Source organism: Phacochoerus africanus, chromosome 14 (assembly GCF_016906955.1).
Source record: "Phacochoerus africanus isolate WHEZ1 chromosome 14, ROS_Pafr_v1, whole genome shotgun sequence".
Classification (NCBI taxonomy): Eukaryota; Metazoa; Chordata; class Mammalia; order Artiodactyla; family Suidae; genus Phacochoerus; species Phacochoerus africanus.
Window position 1 is genome coordinate 6,336,600 of NC_062557.1, and position 13,964 is coordinate 6,350,563.

The following is a 13,964-nucleotide window of genomic DNA, read 5'->3' on the forward strand; positions in this document are numbered from 1 at the left end:
GGGTCAGGGCCAGGGCTGACCAGAAGGGGCTGGGACAGGTGCTGCTCCCAAGTCTCAGGGGCTGTTTGCCATGATCTTCAGATCTGGGCACCCCCGCCTTCCCAGTGAGTGGCAGTCCAGTGGGAGCTCACGTGGAATGTGACCTCTGAAAGTATTTTCTGTCCAGCTGTCCCTTCTCACCCCCAAACCCACTAGGCTGGAAAGCCAACTCTCCAGGAGGCACCGCTGCTAAAGTCAGGACCGCCTCCCTCCCACTTCCCCATCCATCTGGATAGGGTGAGTCCTTGAACTTCCTGTCCCATGAATTAAAAAATATTTCTGGGCCAAGCCCTGTGTTTTTAGCACTGAAGACACAGCCTGAGCAAAAGTGGCAGGGTGAGGCCTGCTGGAGCCAGTGTCCAGTCTGTCGGTGGAGACAGACAGGGAACAAATGTCTGTGTCATGTGTGGGAGCCTCTGCTAAGTGCTACTAAGAAACATACTGAAGGAGTTCCCGTCGTGGCCCAGCAGAAACGAATCCGACTAGCAACCGTGAGGCTGCCGGTTCAATTCCTGGTCGCTCAGTGGGTTAAGGATCCAGCGTTACCATGAGCTGTGGTGTAGGTCGCAGACGCGGCTGGGATCTGGCGTTGCTGTGGCTGTGGCGTAGGCCGGCAGTTGTAGCTCCGATTCGACCCCTAGCCTGGGAACCTCCATATGCCCCGGGTGCAGCCCTAAAAAGAAAAAAAAAAAAGAAAAATACTCAAGCTGTGGCTGCAAATGGTACCACAGACCCAAGCAGAGAGCCCCAAGCAGAGTGCGGGGCCGGGAGGTGCGCAGGGAGAAGGCGAGGGAATACATTTGAGGTCGGGCGGGGAGGGAAGGCCCCCCCACTGGGGTCCCCGCGCTCCCACCCCGCCCCCCGCCGCGTCCCCTCTACTCCAGGTGGCCTCCCCACCCCGCGCACCTGCGCGCAGCTCCTGCGGCGGTTCTGGTCCCCGGCCGCCAGGAGGGTAGCCCCGGGCCGGGCCAGGTCGGGCCAGGGTGCCGCAGCGCGCGGCAGAGGGAGCCCAGGTGCCCGGCACGCACGGTGACACAGGGGGCGGGTGTCCCCAGCCGCGCGCGTGACTCCGCCCCGCCCGCCCCCGCGCGCGCGCTCCGCGCCTCGCCCGGCGCCGCCGCCGCCGCCGCCGCTCCGGGTGCTGCTCGTCCTCCGCGGGCGCCCATGGAGGCGGCGGGGGACGCGCCTGCGGGGAGCCGCGGGGCCGAGGCCCTGCTGGGCGAGCTGGAGGCGCGGGTCCAGGACGTGGTGAGGGCGAGCTCCTGGTGGGAGCGCCACGGCGTGGACTGCGCCATCCTTGCCCTCAGCCTTCTTGCCTTGCCGCCTGGTGAGGGATGCGGGGACAGGGCAATAAGGGGCCCGGCTGGGTGGGGGGCGGGGGCGGGGGCGGGTGATGGACAGGGCTGGGAAGGGCCGCGTCTCCGTAATACAGCGCTTGTCGGGGACCCCAGGACACTCCAACCTCGAAAGTCTGGGATGTCCTGTCTTGTGTTCCCAGAGGAGCCCAAATGGCATGAAGGGCAGTGGAGGAGGAAGTTGAGCCAAGTCAAGAGAGGCGGGGAGAGAGGAGGTGGCCTGGGGAGGAGAGAATGCTGCTTGGGGACCCCAGATGGGGCGGGGAGGGGGTATGTGTGAGGGGACTGAGAGGGAGAATGAGAGCTTCCCCTGGGCCTCTCCTGATCTGGACCCCTCCCCCCGTGCCCCTCCCCCATCCCTCCTCTGGCTGGGGCACAGAATCAGGCCTCCCAGAGACTCTTTGGTGAGTTAGTGGGGCTCTGTTTTGTCCCAGATCCTATGGGGAGAGCCAGCCCCTCCCCGACAGGCCGCAGTGGGACCTGCCTCACCACTGTGGCAGTCCCCAGGGCTGGGCCCACTTGGCCTGGGCTCCAAGGAGTGGGAGTTGGAGTGTTTGGGCCCAGATCTTCAAGAGCCAGAGAAAGACCCTGCCCTGACTGTCCCCACCCAGCTCTCCTTTCTCCACACAGGGTTCCTGTGCCTGCGCTCTGAGAACCTCCTGGTCTTTGCCCTGGGCATCACGGTCCTGGGTGTGTGCCACTACACGCTCACTGTCAAGGGCAGCCACCTGGCTACTCACGGCGCCCTCACCGAGTCTAAACGCTGGAGCAAGATCTGGATGCTTTTCTTTGTGGAGGTGAGGCTGGGCCGGCGTGGGAGCAGCCGTGGGTATTGTGTGTGCAGCGTCTGTGTTCTGCGTGAGAGTCCACGTGTGTGCCCTCGAGGGCAGCTGCAGCTGTTGGTATGTGGGCCCAGGCGTGCAGCAGGCACTCCAGTGTGTGCGTGCCTGTGTGTGCGTGTGCATGTCCCCAGGCCCTGGAAAGAGCTGTGTGAGGAAAGTCAGCAATTTACCTGTGGTGGCCCATGCAGCCTGGTCACCCGTTTCTCCTGGGGGGCGCTGGCTCACCTCTCTGCCGTACTGGGTCAAGGGCAGTAGAGTGTCCTGGCTACACCCTTTGAGGCCTCCTGGTTTTGCAGTCAGGGTTTAGGATGTGAACCACGGACCAAAGGGCAGCGGGCGCAGGGGCCTGGTGTCACAGCATCCCAGCTCTGTGACACCCCTCCCTGCCTCCTCCCAACACCTGACCCATGCTGAGAAGGCCGCTGCTTCCCCAGGTCTGCACCAGGAAGGATCCTTGCTGCCCCCCACTTCTCCCACCCCCTCCTCCCCATTCTGCCTTGACTTCTGGACCCAGTCAGGAAGGTGAAGGTTTCTGGCCAGGTTGTCCTTCTCTCTGGACCCACCTCAGGCCTCTCAGTTCCCTTATGAACCAAAAGGAAGGCCCTCCCCCACTCCCTCCCCCTCCCATGGCCCTCAGCTCCCTTATGAACAAACATGAAAGGCGGTACCAGAAAGAACCCTTTTCTGCCAGGGAGTGGTTACTATGACCAATTGCCTCAATTACTAACTTTTAATAATGTCACGCAGCTTTATAAAAATTTACATAACTGCATACACACACACACACACACACACACACACGACATTTTGTAAAATTATACCACATTCAGAGTTCCCGCTGCGACAAGGCAGGATTGGTGTCTCTGCAGCGCCAGGACATAGGTTCAATCCCTGGCCCGGCACAGGGGGTGGGAGGATCTAGTATTGCTGCAGCTGCAGCTAGTAGGTTGCAGCGGAGGTTCAGATCTGATCCCTGGCCCGGGAACTTCCATATGCCTCAGGGCAGCCAAAAAAGAAGAAAAAAAAATTATCTGAGTTGGGTGAGAGGAGACATGACCCCCCAGGGCTCTCCTTGCCCTCATTTCGCCCTGTCCCCTCCTCTTCACCTGCACACATTTCTTAAGTCTTCAAGGTCGATTTCAAGACCTTGGCATTCCCCTCGTGGCACAGTGGAAAGGGATCCGACTAGGAACCTTGAGGTCGCAGGTTCGATCCCTGGCCTCGCTCAGCAGGTAAGGATCCGGCGTTGCCATGAGCTGTAGTGTAGGTCACAGACGTGGCTCGGATCTGGTGTTGCTGTGGCTGTGGTATAGGCCAGCAGCTATAGCTCTGATTAGACCCCTAGCCTGGGAGCCTCTATATGCTGCGAATGTGACCCTAAAAGGACAAAAACAAACAAACAAAAACACCCTCTCCTTCCCACAGGGGCCCTGGGCCCTGGTCCCAGCCAGATTCAGAGATACAAGCCCAATCCTGGTGCCAGTCCCCCAGTTTGTAATCACAGGCAGGGGACAGACCGGGCAGTGTGGTGCAGTCACGTGGGGACACGAGAGGAAGGGTTACCTTTGCTTGGATTTGTCAAAGCTGTGCTGAGTCCCAGGAGACTGGGGCAGCTGAGAAGGAGGAGGAGTTGTGGGCTCTGCACTGACTGCCTGCGGGGGAGCCCACTGTATAGACATGGCCCAGTGCTTCTCAAACTTCAGTGTGAAGCTGAAGGGCCGGAGGCCCTGGCTTGACTGCTTCTCACTCCGTTTACCAAGCTGCCCAGGTGAATCCGATACCCCGGGCCCAGAGGCCTGGGGAACACAATACCTATTGTGGGTGCTAAGCAAAGGCGGGGAGCTGAGGACGCCTCCACCAAGAAGTCTTCCCAGACTCCTCAGCTGCGGCACTCCAGCAGAACCACCCGAGGGACCCAGGCAGCTGGGGGTGCACACCATCTTGTCCCCATGAGCCCCGGGGCAGTGGCTTCATCTTTGCCCCTTTGTCTCTAGCTCCTGGCACAGGGCTGGACTCAATATTTGTTGATGACCCCGGAGATGACATGGGGACAAGGTCCAGGGGAGAGCGGGCTGATGGAGGGTCACAGCTTGGAGGCCAGAGAGCCCTGGCGTAGTGGGGGAGGCTCGGCTCCCACCTCGGTGGCCTTGTGACAGTGGCTGGTATGCTGCAGTCCACTGCAGGGCAGGTCCCATAGGGGTAGGAGATTAACCTGAGCAGGAGGCCTCTGCTTTTCCGCCTCTGGCCACCCGCTGGGAAGGATCCAGCTCCTGGTGGGAAGGGGGGGATGGCTCCCCCTCCTCAGCCCGCTGGCGTGGGTGGGGGGAGTGGAGGCCTTGGTCGCATGGGCCAGGTAGGGGACAGTGTCGGGGGCGCCGCCTTTGGACACCCTGGCTGCCTGACCGTGGCATATCACTCAACTCAGCATCTAAGTGCTAGTTTCCTGGCGTAACACAGTGAGATTGATAACGTTACTCCCCCATGAAGCCAGCGTGAGGGTCAAACAAGACTTCGTAGACCTTCCTTTAGGGCCCTGGGCCTGGTTCTTCCATGTTTGCCCGAGTAACAATTTCCCTTTTTTTCCTCTGGAAGGACCGCCCAGTCAGCTGCAGGGAAAGGGTTTAGTGGGTTTTGCTGTTGTTTTTGTTCTGTTTTGTTTTGCTTTTGGTTTTTTATGGCCACACTTGACAAATATGGAAATTCCCAGGCCAGGGATTGAATCCGAACGGCCGGTGCAGCAACGCTGGATCTGCTGTTAACCCACTGTGCCGGGCTAGGGATCGAACTCGCGCCTCCACAGCCACTGGAGCTGCTGCAGTCGGATTCTGAACCCACTGCACCACAGTAGAAACGCCTATTGCTTATTTTTGACTGAAAGGCTGACCAACTTATGCAAAGCTCAATAGTGGTGTGTGTGTGTGTGTGTGTGTGTGTGTGTGTGTGTGTGTGTGTGTGTGTGTTGAGGGGACTGTTTGCTGAGACCCTGGACCACCACCTGTCCTTTGTGTCCCACAAACCACCAGCTCTTGCTGCCCAGGATCACAGCGGATGACCTGGGCTCCCCCGGATCCCGACTCTCCCCCTCTGCCACGTCCTGTTGTCCCTCTCCGGCCCTCCTCCTGTGGGTCCCTGTGCTCTTCCCAAACCGTGACCCTCAGGAGGCACCATCTGTAGAAGAATCCGGTCCCCTAGTCGCAGCTGGGTGTCAGCTGCGTGTCACTGGGGCATCCAGCTTTTGTCTGGTTTGTCTCAAGCTCTGCGGGCAAGAGCTGGGGGCAGGACAGGCCCTCACTCTCTCTCACCCACTGGCTCTGAAGGGAAGGACGGGCAGGATGGAGGGGGAAGCTGACATCTGGACTGCTGTGTTTCTCCACTGAAGTATCCACAATCACGCCCCTCCTGCCCCCCATACCAGGATGAACTTCCTCTAAGACCCATGTCCCGTCTGCCTGAGAATATTCCATTCCCCCTACTCTCTGTCCCACTGACTCTCTGCCCTCTGGTCACCCTGGCCTGTCTCTCCACGTCTTGGGCTCGGTCACAGGGACCCCCCCGGGTTATATTCTCGGGCATGGCCAGGGAAGGGCTGCAGGAATGTGGGGGGCCAGCCACCGTGCGGGAGGTCCTGAAGCTTGGGACGGATAAACGCTCATGGTCAGGAGGGCTGTAGGGACTTCCCTGGGAGTCGCTCACTATCGAGATGCTTCTCTGAGTGGGAGGGAACAGGCCGTGCCAGTGCCTAAGCTCCACTGGGTCTCCACTCGGAACCCTCCTTCTAAAGTCAGCTTTGTGCTGTGGGGGCGGAGTCGCAGCTGGTCCCCGCGGAGCACAGGCTGGCTCTGCCCTGGGGGAGGGGTGTCCCCCTGGGGAAGGGGGCCCCTTCATCCCAGTCCCCAGCGGTGGTGGTGGAAACAGAGAACCCCGAGCCGGGTCGTGATGCTCGAATGTTCTCTTCCCGTGACTTCAGTGCGGCCAGGATCCTCGGGGCCGTCTGCGACCTTTGGCTCCAGCAAACCCCGAGGGGTGGTCATCTGAGGATGTCCTCCTCTTAAATGTTTTAATTTAAAAAATAGTATTTAGGGAGTTCCCATTGTGGCTCAGTGGTAATGAACCCGACTAAGATCCATGAAGACGCAGCTTTGATCCCTGGCCTCAATCAGTGGGTTAAGGATCCGGCGTGGCCATGAGCTGTGGTGTAGGGTGCAGATGCTGCTCGGGTCCCACGTGGCTGTGATGGTGGTGTAGGCCGGCAGCTCTGATTCGACCCCTAGCCTGGGAACCTCCATATGCCACGGGTGCAGCCCTAAAAAGCAAAATAATAATAATAATGATAAAAATCCTGCCTATACCACGTGCTCCTTATGGGGCGCTTACTCTGCATAATTCATGTGAATTATCTCGTTTAATAGTCATACCTCCCTTTGAGGTCAAAGCTGTTATTACCTGGGGGGGGCCTCCACCGGCCCAGGTGGCGTGAAGGCTACGGGAGTGCAGAGAGGGGGCGGGATGGCAGGGACACGGACAACGTGTGCAGAGGTTTTTGGCTGTCCTGACTGGGGTGTGTCTGTGCGTGTGTACATGTGTGCACATGCTCCTGGCATCTAGCGGGTAGAGGCCAGGATGGCTGGTAAACTTGTGCACGCAGGGCGACCCTTCAGAACATGGCATGACCCAGCACCAAATGTCATCGTGCTAAGGCAGAGGACCCTTGCAGAGAGGGTGCAGGAGGAGACCTGCCAGGCCAGGCTGGCCAGGCCCAGAAACGGAAAGGTGGTTTCAGGCTGAGCAGACGTACAGAGAGAGGCCTGGATACAGGAACTTAGTGCATGAGGGACCCACAGAAATCTGGGGTCACTTGGAGTTCCCTTGTGGCTGGCTTTGTCACTGCTGTGGCTCTGTTACTGCTGTGGTGCAGGTTCGATCCCTGGTCTGGGAATTTCCACATGCCCCAGGAACGACCAAAAAAAAAAAAAAAAAAGGAAAGAAATCTGGAGTCACTGGAATCTCATGGCGACTCTGGAGAAAAGGGGGTGAGAAGACCTACGTGCAAGGCCCTAGCTTTGGCCCTCACCATGGTCACTCCCTCATCCAAAGGCGCCAACAACAACGATACAAAAAGCAGGAGTTCCTGTGTCGTGGTGCAGTGGAAATGAATCCAGTTAGGAACCATGAGGTTGCAGGTTCGATCCTTGGCCTTTCTCAGTGGGTTAAGGTCCGGTGTTGCTGTGAGCTGTGGTGTAGGTCACAGACACAGCTCGGATCCTGCGTTGCTGTGGCTGTGGCGTAGGCTGGTGGCTACAGCTCCGATTGGAACCCCAGCCTGGGAACTTTCAAACGCTGCAGGTGCGGCCCTAAAAAAAAAAAGCTAAGGTGCCAACACAGCACTGTATCACCCAGAGCTGGTGACAGAGCCTGAATGGTACACAAGGACTAGAACCCAGGGACTCATGTTCTTGGCTGAGAAGGACTGCCAGATGTAGCGAATAAAAATCCAGGAATCCCGGTGAATTCTGAACTTCAGACAAACAGTGAATGCAGGCAGTATTGGGGATGTGCTCTACGAAAATTAATTGGTTGTTTATCTGATATTCTTTTTTTTTTTTTTTTTGGTCTTTTAAGGCTGCACCTGTGGCATATGGAAGTTCCCAGGCTAGGGGTCGAATGGGAGCTGCAGCTGCCAGCCTACACCACAGCAACTCGGGATCCAAGCCAAATCTGCCACCTACACCAAAGCTCATGGTAACGCCGGATCCTTAACCCACTGACCAAAGCCGGGGATCAAACCTGAGTCCTCATGGGTTCATTTCCTCTGAGCCACGACAGGAACTCCCAGAAGAGATGTCACTTTAATTGACAGGTCACCCACCCAGGTTCTGTACCTCAGTAAGTTTACAGAAACTGAAAACCGGTGTTCCTGCTGTGGTGCGACCCTGAATGGCGGTGTCTTGGGAGCGCTGGGACGCAGGTTTGATCCCCAGCCCAGCAGAGTGGGTTAAGGATCTTGCGTTGCCACAGCTGCAGCTTAGGTTGCAACCTTGGCTCAGATCTAATCCCTGGCGCGGGAACGCCACATGCTGTGGGCAGCCAAGAAAGAAAGAAAAAAAAACTGAGAGCAAAGCCACCCCTGGGTGGGTTACATCATCTGAGAGCAAAGTGCTTCTCCTGTTTTTGTGGCTGCCACAGCCACACTGTTGCTTAGCCAGCGTTTACCTGCCCGTCCTCTGCCTTCAGAGGGGCCTGTACAGCGTTGGTTTGACATATCCTCCCGTGTCTGTTGTAAAACTGTGGTTGTGGAGTTCCCGTTGTGGCTCAGAGGTTAAGGAACCTGACTAGTATCCACGAGGACACGGGTTCGGTCCCTGGCCTTGCTCAGTGGGTTAAGGATCCGGTGTTGCCGTGAGCTGTGATGTGGTTCGCAGACGCAGCTCGGATCCTGTGTTGCTGTGGCTGTGGTGTAGGCTGGCAGCTGCAGCTCCAACTTGACCCCTAGCCTGGGAGCCTCCATATGCTGTGGGTGCGGCCCTAAAAAGACAAAAAAAAGAAAAAACGGTGGTTATGACATCATAGCCTCCATCTCGGCCTCATTTCATTCCAAGGAGAACGCCTCTGCAGGCAGTGGGAAGATAGCGTCTCTTCTGTCCTTTCCCTGGTTTTGCCTCTGCTGTCTGGACCTCGAGCCTGGGTCATGCTCTGTTGCAATAAGTGGCTCATCCCAGAGGACTACGGCTTATCGTGAATGGGACGTGGGTTCAAATCCCACCTCTGCCATCTACTTTGCCAAGGGACCTGGGGTGGTCACGTGGCCTCTAGCTCAGATTCTGTTTTTATCAGCCTTGAGTAATACCACGAACCCCCTGAAGCTTGGAAGATGAACAAGTCACATGTGTCAAGTGCAGTGTTCTGTTGTCTTTTTATTTATTTTTTTATTTATTTTTTGTCTTTTTGCTATTTCTTGGGCCGCTCCTGCGGCATATGGAGGTTCCCAGGCTAGGGGTCTAATCGGAGCTATAGCCACCGGCCTACGCCAGAGCCACAGCAACGCAGGATCTGAGCCACTTCTGCGACCTACACCACAGCTCATGGCAACGCCGGATCGTTAACCCACTGAGCAAGGGCAGGGATCGAACCCGCAACCTCATGGTTCCTAGTTAGATTCATTTCTGCTGCTCCATGACCGGAGCTCCTATTCTGCTGTTTTTATGGGTCTCTCAGTGACTAGCACTGGGAAAGCTTTCACATCCTCCTGGAAACAGGCAGGCAGCGTCTTCAATAAAATTAGCAAAAATCTTCTGGCTTGGATAAAACCTTGGAAGGGGCTGACATCTGCATGCTCATTTGCATCTATCTGCATGAGAAACACCTTAGCGCCTCTCTTACATTCAGAATGATTGCTCTTCTAGGAGTCAGAGAGCTGCTGTTGCTGCTACCAGCTTCAGAGCATCCGTCATGGGGTCATGCCAAAGAAGAGTCACCCCTAGGAAGAAGTCAACTCTCGGTCCCCACTGGGGCACCCTCCCTCTGGTGTCACCATTGTGGACAGTTTAGGAGATGGCCTCCCTTTGCTCCCAGGCCCCTCCTGCACCCCTCCCCTCACTGCTGTGGGCTCAGAGTGCAAAGCAGTGTATGAAAGCACAGATATCTCCAAGGTCAACACACGCAAAATAACTGCCCTCGGATGCCAGGAGTTTTACCTGCAGTGCGTCCAACCCTCTGGCAGCCTTCTCAGGCTCTCGGGCTGCAATTATGGGGGGCTGGCCTCCTGCCCCCAAATGCTGTGCAGCCTCACAACCCAGTGGACACAGTCGCTTTCACTGGTTGTCACTCCGTGGTCAGGGATCCCTGAGTGTTGACGTTCAAGGCTGATGAGCTGGGGGTGTAAGGCAGGAAGGCCCCAGAAGTGCAGGATCTGGGCCAGGAGGGCATCCTCAAGGCTCCAGAGGTCCTGCTTGGCTGGCCTGTGTCTGCCGCGGACGCCAGCGCCCTTTCTGGCTCCCCCGTCTAGGTTTGCACATCCTTCACTGCAGAGTACGCCAAGTATGGACACGTCAAGATGCATCATGCCTACACCAACGTGCTGGGCCTGGGGGACTCCAGCACGTGGCGGCTGCCTTGCCTCAACCGCTATGTCTACATGTTCCTCGCGCCTCTCCTGATCCCCGTCTTAACCCCGCTGGTGGCTGTTGGTGAGTTCGCCGGGGCTGCACCCTGCCTGACGCTCCTTTTCCTTTCTCTCCTGGCTTCGTGGAGGCTTCATGGAGGAAGTAAGAAGCCCTGAGTTTAAACCAGACAGAAACTTTCTTTTTTTTTTTTTTTCCCTTTCTTTCTTTTTTCTTTTTTAGGGCCGTACCCATGGGCATATGGAAGTTCCTCGGCTAGGGGTCAAAGTCACAGCAACACGGGATCCGAACCGCATCGGTGACCTACCCCATGGCTCTCTACAACTCGGGATCCTTAACCCACTGAGCAAGGTCAGGGATCAAACCCACATCCTCATGGATACTAGCTGGGTCCTTAACCCACCGAGCCACAACGGGAGCTCCCAGGCAGAAACTTCCTGAGACAGCCAGGCAGGGTAGAAAGAACCTCGGACCTGGGACCAAGTCTGGCTTTGCTCCTTCCTGGCTGGTGGCTGCAGGGCAGATAACTTAACCTCTCTGAACCTCAGGTTCTTACCTGCCCTTCAAGAATGACGTGAAAGAATAATGAGGCCATAGATGTAAAAATGCTTTGTATATGCCTCATACGCTATTGCATGTTATAACTTTTTTTTTTTTTTGGTCTTTTGTCTTTTGAAGGCTGCACCTGTGGCCTATGGAGGTTCCCAGGCTAGGGGTTGAATCGGAGCTACAGCTGCCAGCCTATGCCAGAGCTACAGCAATGCCAGACTTGAGCCGCATCTGCAACCTACACCACAGCTAACAGCAACGCCGAATCCTTAACCCACTGAGCAAGGCGAGGGATCGAACCCGCAACCTCATGGTTCCTAGTCAGATTCATTTCTGCTGTGCCCCGATGGGAACTCCTGCATGTTATAATTTTTACTATTCTAGGAGCCATATCATCTGGTGGAAGGAGCAGGGGCTAGGAGGTGGCTAGCCCTGGGTTCAGACCCCAGTCCACCACTCTCAGAGTGACCTTGGTCAGGTGGTTTAATGCTCTGTTTTCTCACCCGTAAAATGGGTGAACCTACTTTTGGAGGCTGTGTGTGGATGCACTGAACACCTAGGTCACCCTAGTTTGAGCCAGTAGGGAGCCGCTTCTGTTGGATCGGAACCTAGACCCTTGCCTCTATTTCTGGCCCTTTCCAGAGCGGCTGAGAGAGGTGGAGCTCAAGACGGCTCTGCGGACCCTGGGCCTGATTTCCCTGGGCCTTTACTCTCACTACTGGGTCCTCCTGAACGTGTCTGGCTTCCAGAGCCCCGGCTCGGCCCTGGCCTGCATGCTCATCACCAGATCCCTGCTGGCCCACCCTTACCTCCACGTCAACATCTTCCAGGTGAGGCCTCCCCAACCCTGGGCGCTGGGGGGCCATGGGGACCACTCTCCAGGGTGCCTGGCCGCAGGCTGGACTCTAGGTGGTGGGGAGAGAGAGGCCACCTGAGAAACCCCCCTTCCCCCACCCCTCTCCCCCGCCCTCTGTGGGTCATCACAGAGGGTTTGTCCCAGGTAAGGTGTTGGCTGCTCTTCAGCACTGGCTGCCGATCACCCACGGATCGGAGGCTTGTTAAGAACCTTCTCTGCATAGGTGACTTCAGTAAACTCTGTGGGGACATGAGTGCGTCGGCCCCCAGCCCCTGCCCCCGACCTCCTACTGTGGTCAGCCCAAGGGAAGCGCAGCACACAGAGGCCCCAGCGTGCATGCGGTGAGGCAGGTGTAGAGAGGTCTTCAGTTCTGGGGCCATTTCCATGGGGATGGACGCCTCCCTGCTCCCTGGACCAGTGAAGATGCCAGGTTAAAGCAGCCCGCACGTGACCATCCCTGCCCTTACCACACTGCCGTTAACAACTGAATCCCATGACACAATCTCATAGCTGGAGCCATTCTGCCTGACCTGCTAGAGTGGACGACATGCCTGGCAGAGGAGGCATTTATAATCCTTGCTAAGTAAAAAAAAAAAAAAAAAAAAATCCATGAGGCAGCGCAAACTTGACCTTGAACCATGAGTGAGATTTTGATTGAGAGATCAGAGAAGGGCCACTTCAGGGTGAAGAGAAGGCATAGGGATATGAGAGACAGCGGTGGACAGTGGTGGGCTTAGAGCACCAGGGGATCCGAGGGGCTCCCAGGCCAAGCCCTTCCCTGCCTGGATGGGGAGAAGGGCCCAGAGATGGGCGAGACGCCGCATAGGGAACAGACAGGGTCCCTCGAGAGCTGGGCCGAGAACCTCAGCTCCCTCATGCCCTTAGCGGCTCCTGCCGCAGTGGCAGGTGAGGAGGGCAGACGAACCCCGGGTCCTGGGGTGCTAGGTGAGGCTGCCTGGGGCAGGTGGGGAGGCCCTCGGCTGCCCCAGGGTGTGACCCTTGCGTCTCGTCACAGCACATTGGGCTGCCCATGTTCTCCCGGGACAGAAAGCCCCGACGGATTCACATGATGAGCCTGGGGGTGCTTAACCTGCCCCGGCTGCCAGTGCTGGACTGGGCGTTCGGCCACTCCCTCATCAGCTGCCACGTGGAGCATCACCTCTTCCCCCGGCTGTCTGACAACATGTGCTTGAAGGTAGATGAGCGCGGGGCTGGAGGGGCTTGGATGAAGCAACTGTCCGAGGGCGGAGGGGGAGCAGCCTTCACGGTTCTCTGACCAGCCGGCTGGGTCACAGGTTCCCAGGAAGGGCAGCCCAGGGTACAAGCAGCGGTGGGGGTTTCTGATCGGAGGCGCCGGGGTTTCCTGCTTTTGCCGTGTGACTCCAGACAAGTTAACTGCATGGCTCTGAGCCTCAGTTTCCTCATGTGTAAGATGGGACTACGCAGTGCTTACGTTGACAGGCCTTGAGGATGCACTGAAGAAGTGGATCTGAAATGCCGGGGCACCACATAGGTCCTTGGTGAAAAGGACCACGGTGTTTAATTCTTCAAGGAGGACCATTGTATAGTCTGGAGCCTCAGAGAAGGGTGCTGGGGAGACATCACCCCTTTCGCTTGCCGGCTGGAAATGGGGAGGTGGGAATTCTCCAAACCCCCAGCTCCCCCAGAGCATCATGGGACAAAGCCGATGGGAGCTGGGGTTGGGAAAGGCAGCGTCTCCATGGGGATGGGCCTGCCCACAGTCCTGGCTCAGCGGCCCCTCCTCCCGCCCACCTTCTGGCAGGTGAAGCCCGTGGTGTCCCAGTTCCTCCACGAGAAGCAGCTGCCGTACAACGAGGACTCCTACCTGGCTCGCTTCCGGCTGTTCCTCCATCGCTACGAGGAGTTTATGGTGCAGACGCCTCCCATCACAGAGCTGGTGGGGCTGCAATGAGGGGGTGGGCCCAAGAGTCACCCCACTCTCCCCCCCGCCCCCAGCCCAGCCCCGGCTCTCCTGCTTCTGCTGGCCATCCCTGAGGCCAGGAGGGCGAGGGCCCTTGCCCAGTGGGTGTGGCTCTGTTGCTGGTGATGCACCCAGAGTGTGTTGGCACTGGGCTGGTAGGAGCTCGTGCTGGGGATCCTGGGGGTCAGCTGTCTTGCTTGCTTTTCTGGGTTTTGAGGAATATCTGGAGGAAAGGAATAAAGGTTAATCTGGCATTCTGGTTAA

The 13,964-nt window shown here is 57.4% G+C and overlaps 1 protein-coding gene across 1 annotated transcript; it reads left to right on the plus strand.

Annotated features, from left to right (window-relative positions):
- The first annotated feature begins 1,171 nt into the window (after positions 1 to 1,171).
- On the plus strand, positions 1,172 to 13,964 carry FADS6 (fatty acid desaturase 6). The gene is made up of 6 exons (XM_047757621.1): positions 1,172 to 1,366; positions 2,025 to 2,191; positions 10,239 to 10,419; positions 11,545 to 11,732; positions 12,774 to 12,953; positions 13,542 to 13,964. The coding sequence occupies exons 1-6, from the start codon at positions 1,204 to 1,206 to the stop codon at positions 13,689 to 13,691; spliced, it is 1,029 nt and encodes a 342-aa protein (XP_047613577.1). The 5' UTR covers positions 1,172 to 1,203; the 3' UTR covers positions 13,692 to 13,964.

Coding starts and splice junctions, on each gene's coding strand:
- FADS6 (XM_047757621.1), top strand. CDS start 1,204: ATGGAGGCGGCGGGGGACGCGCCTGCGGGGAGCCGCGGGGCCGAGGCC. Junction 2,192..10,238: donor GGATGCTTTTCTTTGTGGAG/GTGAGGCTGGGC, acceptor TCCCCCGTCTAG/GTTTGCACATCCTTCACTGC. Junction 10,420..11,544: donor AACCCCGCTGGTGGCTGTTG/GTGAGTTCGCCG, acceptor GGCCCTTTCCAG/AGCGGCTGAGAGAGGTGGAG.